Consider the following 19,793-nt stretch of genomic DNA (forward strand, 5'->3'; position numbering starts at 1 on the left):
CTCAGTGAAAACCACAGGGCTACGGACATCGATGAAGACTCTTCCTCTCCAGGGCAACAGCTAAAACCAAATCACAACCTTAACAGGTGATTACTATTTTGTTTTATTTTTTCTGTCACTGATTGCAATAGTAATAAATCAGATAGCTGTGTTCCTCTTGAGCACTAATGAAATCATATCACATTGAGAAATGCTGACCAGCAAACCAAGCCTGGTCACTGACCCACTGGACCACTTTCCAGAACTCACTAGGTCACAGAATATTTATTGACCTCACATCGCCAGTCAGTCAGCAAATCTAGACAGTTAGGGGATTCCTTTGCAGTTTGGAACTAAAAAATAAAGACCCTGTCCTGATCTTTAAAAATCGAATTTGTCTATGGCCATACCACCCCGAAAGCACCTGTCCTTGTCTAAAATAAACCTAATCAAAAGTCAGTGAGAACAAACACATTCTTCCCTTTAAGTTATTAAAAAAAGAAAAGAAATCAAAGCAGGCGACACCTGTTAAAAACCCAAAGATTTGATGGGAAAATTTGGACTCCTGGAGTCGCAGGCTTAAAAGGAGCCCTGAAGTCGGGTAGTCTAACATCCGATCCAATGCTTAAAGCCGCCCCACCACCATGTACCACTAACGAGGCCCACTTTCTGCTTGGGCACCTCCTGTGATGACCTCGCACGCCTGTCTGGTCCAGTCAGGGAGGGACAGCCCTGGCTAGACACAGATATGATCCACTTCCCTGTGGCTTCCTGAGTCTGTCCAGATGGCCACACAGTACAAGTCTTTCAATATTAAAGGAAGTGGAAATAGAGCTGGTCTGTGCAACTTCAAGGATACAATTAAGAAGTTGGGTCATTTGAACTGTTTCTCCTCTAGAATAAACGTCTCCAGGTGCTTCAGCTATACCACATATTTTTTGATTCATTCAACAAGTATTACCCAAGTGTGTCCTGTGTGATACTCACTGTGCTATATGGAGTAGGGAATAAAATATAGTCCCTAACCTTAAAGCACCTAATGACTAGTGGAGTGTCAGATAATAAACAAGAATGCCAACAGGTAAATATAAATTACCGAACGTGGTAACTGCTATGAAGGAACATGGCAGGTGCAGTGATAGGGAATCAGTATGGGGTGCGGGAACAACTTAAGTAATCAGGGAAGGTCTCTCTGAGGAGATGACATTTAATTAGAGTCCTGGGGAGCGGGCAGGAACATCTGTCACTTTGTAGATGCCCCAAAAGCATTGGAGAGGCTGGACACAAACATTAGGAGCTCAGAGGCAATTCATGGAAACCTAAGTGACTAATATATCTGATTTCAGGGTGGAGGTCTCCTGGGGGGTCCCCTCATGCTCATCCCCTCACCCAGGCGCCTCCTTTCCTATACTTTTTACTTGGGTGAAAGATACGTAGCATTCCTGACTTGTTCACCCTTTTGTCTAAGCCACACACACAGCGGGAATCATCCTTGATTCTTCCTCTTCCTTCACCCTGTACAAAAAAATTAATCTCTAAATCCTATTAATTCTATCTTCGAAGTGTTTCTCAAATATCTTTGCTCCTCTCTGTTTACATAGCTAGAGCTCAAACCCTTGGCATCTCTTGCTTGTCCTCATACAGAAGCCTCTGAATAGTCTCCTTAATGCCTGACTCCATGTGGTCCTCTCAGTCCCCACCAGAGAATTGTTCTGAAGTACCTTTGCTTAAATATTTTCATGGCTCTATATCCCCAACAAGAGGAACCACAAACCACTCAGCCTGCACGCAAGGTCCTTCAATGTCTAGCCACCAACTGACTGTGTAACCTTGGACAACTCACTCTTCTCTCCATATCTATATCATGCAGGACTGAAGCAGATCTCTTAGGTTCCAGCCAAAGCTAATACTTAACACTCTGGCAGAAACACAAGTCTTGGGAGTCCAGGGCTCAGCGATGAAGCAAGCCTCTCCTACCCTTCCCTGGCTTTAGGAATTTGCATTTTCCAATCTCCCTGATTCTCACAAGTGTCCCCTTTCTTGACCTCAGACACCTGCTCTCTTCCCTGAAATCCCTCAAATAGTCTTTTTTTTTTTTAACAATTTTAAAAAATTTGGGGAGGGGAGAGGGGGAGATAATTAACTATTTTTTTTTTTTTTTTAATGGAGGAACTGGGGATTGGACCCAGGACCTCGTGCATGCTAAGTACATGCTCTACTACTGAGCTGTACCCTCCCTCTCCCACAAAGACTCCTGATATCAGTACCTTTGTACTTAAGATCTCCTGAAACACAGAAACATGGCCCAGCCGGGTCTTCTAAGCATTTGCTACTCAGAGTGTAAATCCTAACCTAGCAGCATCAGCATCGCTTGGGAGCTTGTTAGAAATGCAAAATCTCTGCCCCACCCTAAAACTAATGGATCAGAATTTGCATTTTAACAAGAACTCCAGGGGATCTGGATGTATTTTAAATTTGAGAAACCCTGCTATAAACCACCAATTCTGTCCTTATTGCTTCTCCTAAACTGAAAGGCAAATTTTTTGAAGTTCCAGGATCTCAGACATTCGTCCTATTGCTTCACAGACCAGTGAGGCCTTGCCTAATCTCCCTGCTTTTACACTCAATCTCAGGAAAGGCAAAACCTCCATCCCTTGCCACTCCCTGTCCCCTCCATGTTCCAGGAGCACTCTCAGCTACTTCCCCTGAGCCTTGGGGTCCCTGTGCAGCTGCAAGCTTAGTGCCTCAAAAGTCAGCCCCGACAGTTCTCCTGAACCCAGGGAGTCTTCAAGGACCTCAGAGGCTCCAGGCTTGGAGACCTTAGCCCACCAGACCTCCTGAGTCCAGGAGGCCCGTCAGGTGCTCACTGGAGGCGTGGGCAGATTTGGTCCACCACGCCTCCTGAAACAGCCCTACCTGTTTCTACTGGACACTGGAATTATGTCTCTTTCCAGTCCCAGAAGCAAATGGCTTCCCAGACCCTTTAAGCCACGCCGGAAAGCCCGACTTTGGTGATGCCGACCTTCAGAGTGCAGAGGATGGAAAGAGCCAGTGCCCCCAGAGGTCATTAGACAAGTCACCACAGTCCCTCCTCTAGATAGAGTGTGGAAGGACAAAGCGTGAATTATACACAGAATGGAGGCCTGGACCTCCTACAGATGCAGGCCAGCCCAGCGTGCAGCCTGCTGCTTCCACTTTAGACCCCGCTGCTCAAAGGGACCTCACAGTCCACCGAGCAGAGAGCATTACTCCCGGACAGCCAGTGTTGCTGTGGGAAGGGAAGAAGATGTTCAAAACATACTGGGCATTTACTCTGTTACTGGGCTTGACAGACATTAGCTCATTTAATCTCCCATCAGCCCATTGTATAGAAATGACTGTCTCAGTTTCACACGTGAGGAAAATGTGTCTCGGGAACATTATATATATAACCCGTCCAAAGATCCCGTGGTCACTAACAGGAAAACCCACCACAGGCTCCCATTCCGCTGCTCTCCCTTTGACCCAAGCTGGGATTGTTATACTTTTCTGGGGCACTTCTTATTTACTATTCCGAAAGCCCCTGAGCCTCTGATGTTGACACCAGAACCTGCTTCCTGAGCTTTCAGAGTGGAACAGCCTCCTGTATCTTTGAGTCTGAGGTCTGGCTTGAAAGGGGGTAGGGGAGGATCAATCATGGTGTCCCCATAGTCTTCTGAGGTCATTTCAGAAGTTCCACTAGGCGCTTCATAAACCCCTGAGAGGTCAGAACTGAACAAGGCCTCTCTCCTTGTACCCTAGGGCCCTGACACCAAGGGGCTGTTGTGTCCCCAGGGGGTCCACCTTCTCCTCCCCACCACCGATGTCATACACAGAGAGATCAGAGTAATGATAAAGAGGCAAAGGAAGGTCCTTGGACAGGGACTGCTTGGTAAATGCCCACCACAGAAGCACAGAGCGTGTATAACAACTCTTTGTCCACAAAAAAGTGAAATATAACCTGCTTTTCCCCTGTTCTGGTGTCCTTAGTAAAGCCAGTATTTACTTAATTTGTTGTCTCCCTGGTTACCCTCTCACTGGTGGTACCAGCAGAGCTGACATAGGGAGAGCTGTATTCGACATCAGTCCTGCCTCATGGAACTAAGAATAGAAGAATGAAACTTGGACTCATACGTATTTTAACACCTAGAAAGTCCTGAAAGATCACCCCATCCAAGCTGCTCATGTTAGGGATAAGTAGAGACCAGAGAGGCATAGTGACTGCCCCAGGTCAAGCAGCCAGCTGATGACCAAGCCAGGACAGTGTCCCCCATTTCTGTACCCACCCTTCCTGCTAACAGGGCCCTGTGAAGGATGAATGAATATACAGACCAAGGGAACTTCTAAAATGTTAAGTATTTAGTTGCAAGCCACCTGACCCAGCCAGCCTGGATCCGGCCTTGGCCTCAGCTCTCCTCACTAAGTTACATCCCTTTCTCCCCTTGGGATGTACCCGGTGCGACTGTCAACTTGCCGCCTTCCCCGCAGCCTCTGTAGTTCTGCTTTCTGTTCCTTCCCTGTGTCTGTCCCCACACCGCAGCCAGAACACCTTCCTTCCTTCTTTTCTTCCTGCATCCTGCTGAGGTCTTCCCACTGGTTCCCTGCATCCCACCACCAGCTCTGCAAGAGGAGAAATGGGCAGGGCCCAGTGGCACAGAGCAGAGCCTCCAGGGTGGAATCAGGCCAGAGCTGAAGCTGCGTGCTGACACGCAGCCGTGGAGCTTATCCCTCAGTGCCCAATGGGTGGGACGCCACCAATGTGCCCCACAGTTTCTGATGCTCTGAATGACACCCCCTCCCAGAGGCTGAATTCATACCCTCTCCCTCAAGCTCTCAACAGAGTCCTTACTGTCCTTTCAGCCATCCTTTTCCGTTCCCAAAACCCCCTGTCTGGTTCAGCCTCTGTCTCTTCACACCTGGGCCACTCAAACACCTTCCCCGTCCGCCTCCCCATCTCCAGCTTGTTACTGGAACCTGCAGTGCCCACTGTGGCTAGAGCATCCCCTTGGCTGGCAATGATCCTGGCTTTGTCTATCTGTTGGCATATTTTCCTGTGACTGTCCAGTGCAACTAGTCCATCTATGCAAGTCTTGTAGATGCCTCCTTCTATCCACTGGCTAAGCCGTACTTCTGGGACTGACACACAAGACCCTGTCAACTTCATTCTCTTGCTCAAGTCCCAGTCTTCCTTCAAGGCTCATATAACCTCTCAGCCCTCACTGAGTGCAGCCATCTCCAAACTCTCCCAGTGCCTGGAATTATGACCAGTTGCTGGGGCATTCATTGGGAAATTTACACCACCTGGACCGTCCTCAATCCAAAAGATGATTGTTTTTCCAGACACGATATTTTATTTCCATTGTAGAGGCTGATTCAATAAGAAGATCTTGGACTTTGGTGTGGTTTAGGCCTGGGTTGGAATCCTGGCTTTTCCCCCTAAGCATTGAACTTAGAAAAGTTTTGTGATTTTGCCAAGCCTCTGATTCCTGATCTAGAGATAAGAATACCTATCCTTCAGGTTATTGTGAGAATTAAAGAGAAAGTAATTTCATAGTAATAATCCTCATTCATTGGGCCCTGACTCTGTGTCAAATACTCTTCTAAGTACTTTCCATATGTTAATTCATTTCATTCTCTCAAAACCCCATGATATAGGTACTACCAATAATGTCCATTTTAGTGATGAGAAAAATTGAGGCCCAGAGGTTAAGCAGTTTGCCTAAGGTCACACTGCTAGCAAATGACAGAATCAGGGTTTTGAGCAAGGCAGCCTGACTCTACCACCCAAGCTCAAAGCCTTGCACGTCTTGGCCTGCAGCAGATGCTGAGACGGAGGCAGGCCATTCTAACATGTCTCCTTGTGCCAGGTGCTGTGCGCACAGGTTGAGAGGGCCACATTGACCACCAACCCTGGGCCAGGCAAGGGGAGGATGTGTGGCATGGGGTTATGACACAGTAAATAGAGCATAAACCCCACACCAGGTACACAATATGACAGGAAAGGCTCTCCCTGACAAGGAGGTCCAACCAGCATCTCAGCTCCCTGGCAGAGGCGTGCAATTTCACACCCCAGATTAATCCCCTGGCCCACATTCAACTTGAACTTATTCTCCTGAAAGTTTTATTCACTGCGCTAGAGGCTGTCTTGGATCCATTTCCTTGTGGTAGCCATACTGCATGGTGGCTATTAGAGTGAAATAGGATTAGTATCATTTTGAGGGTTGATTAAGACACGGTCAATCCCCAAGACAACAATGAGTAACATTAGCACAGCACTGAATGTGTGTCAGGCCTTGAGAAGCACTTCACGTGTACTACATTAATTGAACCTCACAAAAACACGAGGCAGGCACTATTCTTATCCTTGTTTCACAGGCAAAGAAGCTGAGCTTTAAACAATCAAAGTACTGATTCACTGCCAAACAGGTAGTAAAGAGCAGAGCCAGGATTTGAACCCAGGGAACCTGGTTCTAAAACCACCACCTGCACACTTTGGGAGGCTCCCTGAGATGCTGGAAGACCACCCACTACTTGGATCTAGTACTTTGGATTGTTACACTTTTCAGCCTGGGCAATGGTTTGCTGGGTTGTGACTTTATGAGTGTGATGCTGTGAATTGCCTGTAGGGCCAGAAGATGGATGTAGCTGAGGATGGGGGGTGGGTGCCAATCAAATAATCTCTACCACAAGATGCTTCCCTCTCTCTTCTGCCTCGATGTACCACGATGCCTGGATTGGGCCATTCTTGTTTCTCCTAGGTTTTATCTGAATGCTGGAGTGGAAGGCCAGGTGGTTCACACAAGATTTCAGCTGCAGGAGCTGAATACTGATAGCCTGGCCTCCAATCCAGCCCCCAGACTCATCTGCCATGTGCTCAGACAGGTTTTGCCTGTCTTAGCCCCAGTTTCCTTGACTGTAAAATAGAGATAATAATACTACCATATAGTACTTTTTCTAGGATAAATGAAGAAATACATTTATAGCACTTTGCCTAACACCCAACAAATAAGAAGTATTCAGTAATGGAATCTCTTATTATTATCCACATTTTCACTGATTCAACTCATTTATTGGTTTATGTTTTTATTAGTGCATAGATGACAAATGCAAAATGCCATCCAGGTCCAAAGATAAATAGGTCTTGCGGCCTTAATTTTCAGCACAAAGAGACACAAATGACTTAGTCACAGCACAGAGCAGAATGAAGTACACGTGACATCAGGTGCCAGTAGCATTTAAGAGGGCCCAGAGGAAGGAGTGATGGGTTATGACCAGAGAGACTGGGGAGGACCTTGTGGAGGAAGGATGATGGAGAGTTCCATGGAAGAAGGAAGATGGGGTAGGGAAGCAGTGTGAGCAGAGCAGAGAACTGCCAAAAGAGCAGGACGGAGGAACAAGCTGTTGGTTTTTCCGCAGGGGAGTGTGGAAGACCCTGCTGCGAGAGGAGTCGATGGGATGGAGGGACAGCAGGTGCAGGCGTCCGAAGGTGTTGACACAGAAGCTTGACTTTATTCCATAGGGAGCCACTGATAATTCTTGAGGAAAGGAACAGCATGACCCAACCCTTATTTTAAGAAAATAACTAGAAACAGTTGGAAGGATGACTTGGTGAGGAAAGAAAATGGAGACAGGAAGACGAGTTGGATGACTGCTGCAACTACTCTCACCAGCAGCTGATCATAAATAGACCCTAACTCACTGAGAAAAGCTGACCAAAGCGAGGAAGTGTGTTTTATAAACGCATTTCATAAAGGTTTCTCTTTGAAGTGGTTTAAACAGAAGCATCTTGCTGCCTTAAGTTCTGACCTTCAGTTATCCCCAAAGTTAAGGTATTAGAATCTTATTGCCCTACTATGCCTGTACTGACATGTTGAGAAGAGGACTTATTCACTTATTCTTTAGTTTATTGGCAAACCTAATGGTTTCAATACACTATGATTTTGTATAAGTCAACTCAGAGAATAATTTCATAAGAATTATTTTCTGTTAATGTCAAGTCCAGTCATCCCACACTGGACTTGTAGAATGAAGCTTCTTCTTAGTGCCTGTCATATTTTTCCCAAGAGAGGGCGCTGTTGCTGCCACTGCTTAAAATCTGGCCACCCTGATCCAAAGACCTCCTTCCTGCCCCCACTTCACCTCCACAGTTCTTTCCCTTGTGCCTCTTGGAATCCCCCTGGAGCTGGAGTCAGTGGTCTGCTTGGAATCCCCCTGGAGCTGGAGTCAGTTTCTGGGGGACTCTGGGGCCATCCACCGGGCCCTCTGGCAGTGGCCGCTCAGTGGGATGGGAGGGGAGCTGGGACCCTTTATGGTGCAGTCATCAGAGCCACTCTGCCCTCTGAGCCTGTGTCTGGTTGATCTCCTACACAGCAGAGTGAACCGTAATTAGACTCTAAGGTCAGTTTATGTGATGGGACTGATGCTAAGCTTCTCATACTCTAAATGTGTTTTAGAGGAAAAGGGGTTAGTCTCCCTGGTTGTCATAATCCAGACCTATTTTATGGTTCAAGATCATAAGCTACTTAAGACCTGTCACATCTATTTTTATAGCTCCTCTGTAGCCTAGGACAGTGCCTGCACCCTGGAGCTCAAAGACAGCGAGGCAGCCTGGCACTGGGGTGCGAAGCACGCGCCTGGAAGTCAATCAGCCTGCAGGGCTCAACTCCTGGCTCCACTGCCATTTACTGTCTGACCTTGGGCTCATGGCTTATTTTCTCTAGGCCTCAGTTTCCCCACAAGGTCTTTGAGAGAGCTAAGTGCATACAATGCTCTGATAATATGGCCTGACATGCAGTAAAGCATTGGTTAAAAGATTTTTTTAAATAAAAAAGTTAGAGCCAGAGAGAATCATAGAAGTTATCCCCTTTTATAGATCTGGAATTTTACCTTATAGATCTGGAAACTGAGGCCCAGAAACATTAGATGTTCCTGCCTACTCTCCAAGTAGTGAGGAACAGAGCCTGGGTGAGAATTTAGGTCTATCTGATACCCTGTCCGGTGCTCTTCCTATTATACCATCCACGTACTGAAACTCAAAAAAATCCTTGGAAGCAACACAGTATGGATTGCTACTCTAAAGTTCCCAAAATGTCCCTTGACAAAGACACATAAGGGTCAGATGCACGATTTCTCTGCCCTAGTGGGACTTTTCTTAATACTTTGAGAATTGACTTTTTTTTTTAAAAGGATTCAAAAGTGAGTGAACATGAGATGACTGTAATAACCATTCGAGGCCTGTAGATGGGGCCAGGAAGCCCAAGGGCAGGGCAGGCAGGGCAGGCAGGTGTAGGGTGCTCGTGGACAGGGTGGAGCTGGCCAGCTGAGATTTATGCTTATGCATTCTGCTTCCCACGTGCCATTTCAGAGAGCCCAGCTGACGAAGAGGAGCGGTGGTCAGATGACTTTGTAAGTATTTGTTCCTGGGGCTTGGAGGGTATCATAATTTATAAAGACTTGTTCCTGAATGACATGCTGGTGGGCACCGCACATCACAGAGGGGAGATGGCTGGGCTGGAAGAGTCGCCTATAGCCAAGGCAGCAATAACTTCACAGTGGCTGACGTGAGCTAGCGCCATCATGCATTACCTCCTATAGTCCTCACCACAGCCTGTGAGTAGGCATTCTTTTCCCTATTTCCTGCTGGCATTCAGAGTACTCACCAGCACAGCCAAAACAGATGTTAAAATATTTAAATATATCCATATCAGTTGGCAATGACTCTGCCCTGAACTCCCCAGTGGCCCATCACTGCTTGGTCCTAAAGAGAAACTGCCTGGCACACCAGGGAGTCTCTGGGACACTCTCAAGGTCATGGTCAGTACCTGGGCCATAATAATTGTTGAACAGTGTGAACATCAGTCCTGCCCATTTTACAGGTATAGAAACCAAGGCACAGAGAGTTTAAGTAACTTGCAGTTCCAAAATTCAAACCCAGGCTCTCAGATCTTAGAACCAGGCTTTTAAAACCCAAGATGCTTGTTGTGAGTAAGAGGATATGAACAGACTCTGGGGCCCACAGATTGGAAAGGAGACCTGACCACGAGGACACTGGGAGTGGTGTGTCAAAATTAATTGTAAACCTCTTCAAGGTAGCTCTGCAACCCACAGGGCCCCAGCGGCCACTTCTCTTTGGGGCTGAGTCTTACAAGGACAAGACATCCTAAAAACTTTTCTTCACAAATTATTCTTCACATATCAAATTCATGCAGAATGTTAGTCCGCTCCAATCTGTGAGTTTTATCTCTGGAAGGCATCCAAGAGGGCCTCCACACAATCACATACCCCATAAGGAAATGAGGCAAGAGCATGAAAATGACTTGCCAGCTGTCACTTAGCAACTCAGTGACCCAGTAGAATGAGAACCCAAGACTCCTGTCTGGTGCCCAGAATTGAACCTGAGCCCAGTTCCGCACCACGTACACCACCTGGAGTTCACTCAGAGTATTTGGAAATGTGACTTCCTCCCTTTTAAACTGCAGAGAAAAGATTTTTGAAAAGGAAGGATGAGAGGGCCTGTCTGTGGGTCACTTGGGCATGGAGTTCCTCCCAGGGCCCAGCAGCACTGATCCCTCAGAAGCACTGCAGCTACGCCCCCTGCTGGCCGCACACAGGGCGACATCCGAAGCAAAGTTAAGCTGATCCAACATCCACCAGGCAGCCAAGAAAATTGAGCTCACTGGCTGGATAAAAAGAGCACATGATGGAGGCTTAGAAAACACAAAATAAAATCATCCTGGAGAGGAGCGAATGATTTTGTGTTGCAAAGTCAAACAACCAAATGAAGGTGCCATGATAATAAGGACTGAGTGAACATTCACTTACAATTATTTTTGCCTTATTACATTCCCTCTATACTCAGAATGAAATCCAGGCTTATTGCTAAAACCCCCGGGCCTGATGAAGTCTGGCCCCTGCAGACCTGTCCAGCCTTCCCTGCACCCCCTCAGCAGGGCCTTGCTCACTGCAGCCCAGGCGCACAGGCCTGCCCTCTGCTCTTACGTCAGGCCAAGGTCCTGCCTGCCTTAGCAACTTTAGAGTCATGGTCCTTGGACAGGTGAAGGAAGATGAGAAGAGAGGAGAAAACAAAGAGCATCCCCACCCTTCCTCACTTGGTCTGCTCCCTCTCATCCTTCAGGCTTAGCTTAAATGTCTCCTTCTCAGGAAGGCCTTTCCAGCACCTCCATCCAAGGCAGGATCCCTCCTCCCATTGCTCTCTGTCTCAGGACCCTGATCATTCCCTTCAGTGCCTCTATCACTGGGGACAGCTATTGTATCTGTTTGATGGTCCACTTACTTATTATTCACTATTTGTTGTTGGTCTCTTCTGCTAAAATATAAGTTCTGTGAGGTCTGGGACTCTGCTCAGAGTCAAGCATGATGGCTGGCACAGAGTAGACGTGTAGTACATATTAAAATTGATTAAATGAATGAATGAATGGACAATTTGAGAAGGTTTTTGTAAAAGTCTGATTACAGATTGCCTTCTTCAGAGTTCCATCAGACTGTCCAAAGTATTGCACCTGCTCAAGTACTGAATCAATAAATGAATGAATCTTGTCATAATTTAGAATAATTTGGGGGAAGGGGATTTTTAAAACTATGTCAAAAGTTTAAACAGTTTCTCTTTTAATTCTCTTGATGAAAAGTCATTCGGTGCCTTCACTGTGCTTAAAATAGGAGGGACTCATGGCACGTCTCGCACTGAAAAGACTTTCCAAATGAAGGGCCAGCTCAACCCAGTCCCTCCTCCTCAGTCCCTTCAGAGCCTGGGGCAGCAGCTCAGCTCATTCACTCATCCCATGGATGTTGAGTGTGCGCCTACCCCGTGGCAGGTCCCATGCTGGCTCCTAGACAAACAGTCTCAGTCCGGTCCCCACAGGGGCACAGTCTGGGAGGCAGTCAGTGTCGGAGGACGGCTCCCAGGAACTGCTGAGGGGTCTCTCTTCTTCTCCCATCTCTGCCACCCCTGCCAGCCTGGTCCTCTCGGTCAGGCTGCTCTGCCCCAGTGGCTGCAAGGACTCTGGGGTCTTCCCCGGGTTGCACACTGATCCTCAGCCTCCAGGTAACTAAGTCTAGGAAGACCGTCCCTGCTTCACGAAAAGTGGGACAAGTGGGATGCCCAAACCATCCCCCACTCAGGTACATGTGTCTGGCTGCCCACTGATTCTTTCACTTTCTGGATGTCTATTAAAGCAACTGCTTCTCAGCACTTGTACTGATGTCTCCCTGGGGTGCTGCAACAGCAGCGAGGGGGTCCCCGGCCTGGATGAAGAGGGTCCCTGGCTTAAGAAGCCAGGCACTTGCCCTATTAAGCCTCCCTGAGCCCACCTTTTCACTCCTACTCCACTTCCCAGGCCCCCTATCTGGGAGTCATCATTGGCTTCTCTAGAACACAGACCCCAGACTCAAATTACTCAACTCCTCTGTGCCTCAGTTTCTTCAACTGTGAAATGGGATTTTAAAAACACTACCTCATATGATTGTGGTGAGGGGTCAAGGAGGTATGCAGTGCATAGAAATGTTAATTATAATAATAATCACTACTATTATCATTATTTTATTCAACCTAATTTCATATTCATGTTCGGGAAGGATTATTGAGCTTCCCATCTGCTATTTCTGAGACAAGGGTTTGGGAATATCCCCCCTACAGGAGCTTTCCTACCTCCCCCCTCCCCGTCCCTTCCTGGCTCCCCAACTCCAGGGTGAGGACAAGCACCCTCCCTGCCTCCTTCCTCCTTTAGTCTCTCTCCCACTGCTCTTCCAGCCACCTCGGGAAAGCTCTCTTCTCAGCCTCCTTTCTCTTTCCTTAGCCCACTCTTCCTCCCCTTCCTCTCCTTTCCCCCATCTCCCTATGCACTGAGGAGGAAAGCACAGTGCTCACTCATTGATTCCTTCATTTGCTCCAAACATCCTGAGCTCCTATTTGTGCTGGCCCTGTCACTGGCCCTGTCACTGGCCCTGAGGACACAGCAATGAAGGACACACTGCATCAGTGTTATACAATTGCCAGTGAAAGGAGACGGTCAAAAGGTAGGTGCCTCATCAAATCATCAGAAAATCATATATGGATCAAGCATCGTGTCAGGCAGTGTGTGGGGGCAGTAGGCATAGAGGTCAGAGGACCTCAAGTGCTGAATCAAATATTTCCTCCACATGAATATATGTATGTGTGCTACACACAAAAACTATCTGAACAAAACTCACAAGAAGCTAGTAACTCTGTTTGCCTCTGCGGAGGGGAATTGAGCAGCTGGGAAGGCTTCACATCCTTGTGAACTGTTTGAACTTTAGACTGGCTCAACATATTTTCATTACGGACTTAAATAAAATTTATATTAAAAAAAAGACATAGAATGGACCCTGAGTCAGTTTGAAGTCTTAGTCCCTGCATCTTATTGGCTCTGTTTAAAACAAACCAACCTCAGTTCCTCAAAGGTGTCTGTATTCCTGAGCGTCCCCTTACCCTCTCTTATTCAACTTACATTTTCCTCAACCTTAAGCATTCATGATTAATAAACCCTATTTGGTTGTTCTATTTTATTGAGTCCTTTTTCTGACTTCTTAAGATATACTTTATCCCTGGCTGTTTTTTTGCAGGCATACAGAGTTCAGCCAGCCTTGGGGTTAGATGGTCCACATGTTACCCCAGGAGAGTAGTCCGGGTGATCAATTTTGAAGGCACAAAGGCCTTCAATCCCACTGCTGCCACTAACAGCTGCCTAACCCTGGTTAGCCAACCCCTCTCAGCCTTGCTTCCTCGTCCCTCCGGTGGGGGAGCAGCTCCAGCCCACTAAGCACACACAGGCCCTGAGTATGGTGTCTGCACTTGCAGGACAGTGATTATGAAAACCCAGATGAGCACTCGGACTCAGAGATGTATGCGCTGCCTGCGGAGGAGGCTGGAGATGACAGCTATGAGCCGCCGCCCGCTGAGCAGGAGACCCGGACAGTTCACCCGGCCTTGCCCTTCACCAGAGGCGAGTATGTAGGTGAGTCCCCGGCAGACCCTGAGTTCTCAGCCTGCAGGGCAGCAGGGAGCGGGACAGGCCGAGGTGGCAGGATGGTGGGCACCTCCCACTCTCACCACCTCCAAGTGGGTCATCTGGTCACTCCCAGGCACTGGAGCTCCCACTGGAAAGTCTGTCCATTTGGGGGTGGGGGGAGGTATCCTTCCCAAATCAGGAATGTTGAAAACAGGCAAAAGATAAAACAAGCATACCCTGAGGTGGCTCCCACCCCCACCCCGCCCCAATTCCTGACGGTCCAGGAGAAATCAACCCTCAGATAAGTCCCTGCTTCTCTTCTGGCTTCCTGCGCACAAGAGTCTAGAATTTCTCTTGAGATGTCTGTGCAGAACAAGGATGACCTCCAAGGATCCCAGTGTCTGCTACTGCCCTTCCTTCCTCCATCCCCCTTCACCCCGGCTCCTCCCCCAGCAGGCCCTGCTGACACCCTGCACCTAGACTATGGGACTTTCACTGGGGAGGGGGGAGGGTGAAGAACTCTAAGCCAGGAATCAGCTTCATTGATTAAATGGACACAGCATAGGTGTGGCCTCCAGGCCTGAGTGTGGCTTTTAATGTCCCCCAAGAAGAAGTCTGTGTTCCAGTCTAACAGGCGACTGAGTTCAGCACAGATGAGGAGGGGAGTGTGCCCATGGCCCTGATGCTCGCAGTTGTACAGAGCACCCACTGCATGTAAAGGGCTCCGTGCCCCTTGTCCCTGCCGTTAACTGCCTCCTTACCAGGCATCAGCACTGCCCCTCGCTTCATGCCACCGTTCATCTATTGAGCACCTACTGTGTGCCAGAGCCACGCTAAGCACTGGGCACTGAACAGCAAGCAAGACAGACAGACTCCTAGACTTTTTACAGCTCACAGTTTCAGTCGTGGCCTACTTCACTCTCTCGATGATGTTAGGAAAGAGGTATTAATCTCCACTTTACAGAGGAAAAAGGTGAGGCTCAGAGGAGATAACTGGGCTGAGGTTTTGTAAGTGGCAGAGCTGGGAGGCAGGTGGGACCTTTCAGCCTGCACAGCCCCTGCTCGTCACAGCTCTGCCCCCACACATCGCCACCGTGTCTGCGACCGCATTCAATCACTGCAACCACCCTGGGAAGGAAGGGGCTGAGTCAGGCCCATTTTACAGACCAGGAAACCGAAATTCAGGCGGCTCATTCCAGGGCACACTCATCAAAGCCTATCTTCTGTGATTTGCTACTTCTGATGAGCTTCGATCTTATATTAAGAAATCTCAGTAAACTCCAACTCAGTAAACTCAGGAAACTGGCTTTACTGTAGCCAGTAAGGCTACAAAAACTGACAGTTACCAGGCACAGCCACGCAGACGCCTTGGTGCCTGAACACAGCTACACCACCCAGAAAGGGGCTTCCGAGGAGGCACCCAATGTGAAGTTAACCACACACCTTCAGCAAGGCGGAAGCATGGGCTGAGGGCTGGAGCCAGCGCCAGGGGGAGAGCAGGGGTGGCAGGCAGACGGGGCAGCTGCGTCAAGCCTGGGGCCGGCTGGGAGGAGGAAGCAGCAGGAAAGCAGTGCAGCACCTGTGCTGGTCCCAGGATGGGGAGCCCCCAGGCTGTTTCTATGCTAAGACCATCCTACAGTGTGTCAGTCGGAAGCTCTGCTCACAGACTGCCGGGTAGACCCGCTGCTGCCTAAGCCCTCCACAGCACGACGCAGCCACGGTCAGTGGTGTATCCGCCAGCGACTGCCAGACGCACTGCTCCCGCTTCTGCTGCTTTCTCTGATCCTGACAATAACTCTCTGAGGTGGACAGTATGATCCTCACTTTAAAAATGAAGAACGTGAGTCCCAGAGAGGTTGTATAATGAAGAAGCAGCTCGAAGGAGCATGGCTGGTGAGTGGCAGAGCAGGGGGCCAAACCCAGGGCCCTTGACTTCAGAGCTTGGACTCCTTCCCCGACACCTGCTGAGGACAGTCCCGGACCAGGGGGAACTCACAGCTTCTCCATGATTTGAGGGAAATCATTGAGGGAGGAAACACAGGTTCACCCAGACGAGTTGTCACAACCCTGAACACAGCTTAGAATAACCTGGGGAATCCTCCCCACAAGTGCAAACTCTACGTCTGGGGTGGAACCTTGGCATTTTTTTAAAGCTCGCACGTGGTTCTCATGTATAAGCAGGACTGAGACTCACTACGCTAGGGCCTCACAGAGCACAGCGCTTTGGCTTCCAGTCCTCCTGAGTCTGTGGGTCTCCATCGCTCCCTGGGAGCATATTTTTGATGAGGACATTCTTCTGGTTTTTGTAACGTAAGTCATTTTTGCCTAACATGTCATTTTACTGGTTTAGGGAACATCCCAATTAATAATGTGTGTCCATATAGATGCCGATGGTTTTATACTTTCTAGATCTCAGTGGCTTCTGCCCAGGGAATGATCCAAAGCCTTTTCATCTCATGCTTTGTTGTTGTTCCTTTCAAGACAATCGATCCAGCCAGAGGCAGTCTCCGCCCATCAGCAAGACCCTCCCCTGTAAACCCAACTGGCCTTCGGCAAAGGTGCGGCTGGCCGCCACTCTGCCAGCCCCAACTTCTCTGCAAAAACCTCAAGTCCCACCCAAACCCAAAGAGCTCCTCGACGATGAGGTAAAGTAAATCTGGCCGGAAGGCTTTCCAGACCCAGAGGAAGGCAGGATGCAGGGGCCGGATTGGGGAGGGGCCAGGACAGAGTGGCCTCCTGCGTGTCTTCCTTCCTCCCAGGCCCTGCTCTCCGGGCCGCTCTATCCATCCTGCCCCTTCACTGACTGCCTCTAACTCTCCATTGTTATGCTGAAAGGATGTTTTCCTCTAAAAATGGCATATATGGTCTTATTTTAAGCATCTTCCTTTACTAGAGGCTTATGGTATAATATCCATGCTGGGTGTGTTCCCCTCTAATTATCCCCTTTCTCAACCTCAGTTTCCTGTGAGTCTCTCTTTTCTCCAAAAGCGACTTCCCTATCTTTACCTTCCTTTGCTTCTCTCCCTGTCCTGCTTCATTTCATTTTTAACACCTGTTGTCTGCTCCTCCACCCTCCTCCTCCAAGATGCAGGGGATACAGCCAGACATATAATAGAGATAATGTCTCTGAGCCTCAGTTTTTCATCTTTTCAGGTTATTGTAAAGATTTAACAAAAGAACATGTAGGCATCACTAAATACAGTGCCTCACACACAGAAGGATTCCATGTATCCTATATATCGGATTCCTTTCTACCATATTCTAGATTCTTCATAAAATCTCACTTTCTAGTTTCTCCTGAAAACTGAAGGCCTGTCAACACTTGGCCAGCCATGACCCCTGTTTCTATTTGTCATCATCCCCAGTGCTCATTCAAGGCATGCAAACACCCTGACTCTGCACAAGCCCCATCGCTGTTCCATGCCTGCGCCGTAAGCATTTTAGTTTATGACCCCTGCTCTAGGGAGAGCTTAAGTCAAGAAGTCAGTAGGCTGAGAATGAGTGTGGTGTGTCAATCCTCAGTCGGTCTGTCCATCTGAAACGGGATGCTGCCCTCTCAGGATGAGAATAGTGTGGCAGGGAGAATCTGAGCACAGGACACGGCGGAGAGACTATATGTTAGGGTCTCACTGTGAATTCCTTCAGCATTCGGCAAGTCTTCATGAAGAGATCAATTCAGACACAGAAGACAAGTGAGGACTGTGGCTTAGTGAGGCTCTCCACTTCTGTGTATTACTGGGGGTGGACTCCGGTGGGGAGAGGCCAAGTTTTGCCAATGGGAGCCTTGTGGAGGTGGCTCAGGCAAGTCTGAACTGGGGGAAAAGGAGAAGTGTGGAGCAGGCACCTTCTGGAGTGGGCAGATGGACAGTCAAGATAAGAAAGAGGTTAAAAGAGAAAAAAAAAAAGGCCAACATTAAAATCTGACTGAGCCACCATATAGGGAAAGAAGTCAAATACAAGCATCAACAGAAATGTTTAGCTCTGCCATACCGGTCTCAGGGACAATACGAGAGCACAGGGCAACCAGAGTTGGGGGTGGGGCAAAGCCCTGTTGGAGGAGAGAGCACCATATGACAAGAGTGGCTGACACTTGACCAGCACTGTGTACCAGCTGGTGTTCTGAGCACTGTGCATATACTATCTCATTAACGCCCCACAGCAACCCTATGAAGTGTGTGCTATCATCATCCCCATTACAGATGAGGAAATGGTACAGATGAGGTGCAAAGGGGTTAAAAAGCTTGTCCAAGATCACAGAGGTAAATGGTAGAGCCGGCATTTGAACTCAGATAAGGAGATGCCAGAGACCAGGTGCTAAACAGCCACCCTGTGTCACCTCTCCAGCATCCACTGGGAGAGACCAGCTCTTCACTCAACACAAATGTGCCAGGGCTTCATTGGTGCCCAAAGCAGACCCAGTACCTGTCCTGGCAGGGTGTCAGTCTTATGGTTTTATGTGACCTTGGACAGATTACTCAAATCCTCTCAAATTCCTCATCGGTAAACTGAGGATAACTATACCTAACTTAAAAGGTAGGTATTATTGAAAGAATTCAGTAAAATAATGGATGTAAAGCTATTAAACGCCCACATGAGTTATATTAAGGAAGAAACTCATGTGGGCATTTAATAGCTCATCTAAATGACTCTAGATATGAAATGGAGTGTAGGGCAATGGGAAAGTGAAAATAAAATGAATCCATGACAGTCCTGTTTTTCACACTTAAATTCTAGGGGAAGGTAAACATGTAAATACCTATAGCAAGTGTCTTACTACTGAACATCTAAACCCTGGAGTTGATCTAAGATTATTTTTAAATAATCATCCATTTATTTTTTTAATTATGCTATTATAAAAACCAAGGAAGGATTTCTAAAAGCATGTAGGTTGTGGTAGTGGAATAATCTACCTGGCTTCAAAAGACCAACCACTCATGTAACTAGAGCCAGGTTTTTGTGATGGCAACATGTGAAAATGGGGTTTACATTAAAACACTGCAGTAATGTGAAGATGAACTTGTTAGGATACAAATTATGATGGTTCTTGAGCATTTGCTTATTTTGGCAGGCAACAACTTTAAAATATTGAACTGCAACTGAAATGAATTGCCAAAAATACATATTATACATTCTTTCTCCTTAAATCCTATTATGGGGAAGGAGAGGGTAGGGGCAGGGAGAGAACTACAAACAGAATTTGTTGGGAATGGATCAAGTCTATTTTTCTATCACTGCTCTTTTGAGCTAAAAATTTCTCAACTCCAGAATATCATTACTCTAAACAGGTCAGATTCTAGACCTTGCAGATAAACCATCTTCTACTATAATAAATTTCTACAGAACATACAAACGCAAAATGGAGAAACCAGAGGAAAGAATAAATTCTGAGGTGGTATGTAGGGTCAGTAAAGTTTTGGTGGAGGCATGGTGCTTCCACCTTCCCTATATCCATTCAGGTGTCATTGCTCAGTGCCAATAACAATGTTCTGTGTTCAGCTATAAGATACTTGAGGATTTTTTTGACTATAGGCTTTGAGAGGATGGGCACACCTCCCTGGACACTCATCCTCTCCTCTCACAAAACTAGCCCCTGGAATGTACTACTCAGGCTACAAACTAATCCAGAGAGGTAGACCCATGGAACCAAAAGGGTCCTGCAGAGATGCCACAGCCACTGAACATCAACATTATGCAATGTTGTTAGGTCAGCCTCTTCCCAGCCTTAGCGACTGCATCAATTTCAGTTCAATTCCGTGACCCTTTGACTGCTCAGGAAACACAAATACAGATAAGGAAGAGCCCTTTCGGAGC

The 19,793-nt window shown here is 47.7% G+C and overlaps 1 protein-coding gene across 2 annotated transcripts in view; it reads left to right on the forward strand.

The window, feature by feature from the left end:
• Window positions 1-19,793, forward strand: part of BLNK (B cell linker) — a 73,829-nt gene that overhangs the window by 27,609 nt on the left and 26,427 nt on the right. For both annotated transcript variants that reach the window (XM_074373848.1, XM_010971127.3), the window contains 3 exons: window positions 9,362-9,402; window positions 13,832-13,988; window positions 16,464-16,627. In XM_074373848.1, coding sequence (XP_074229949.1) covers window positions 9,362-9,402; window positions 13,832-13,988; window positions 16,464-16,627 — 362 coding nt within the window. The remainder of the gene's footprint in view (window positions 1-9,361; window positions 9,403-13,831; window positions 13,989-16,463; window positions 16,628-19,793) is intronic.

Source organism: Camelus bactrianus, chromosome 11 (genome assembly GCF_048773025.1).
Source record: "Camelus bactrianus isolate YW-2024 breed Bactrian camel chromosome 11, ASM4877302v1, whole genome shotgun sequence".
Lineage (NCBI taxonomy): Eukaryota > Metazoa > Chordata > Mammalia > Artiodactyla > Camelidae > Camelus > Camelus bactrianus.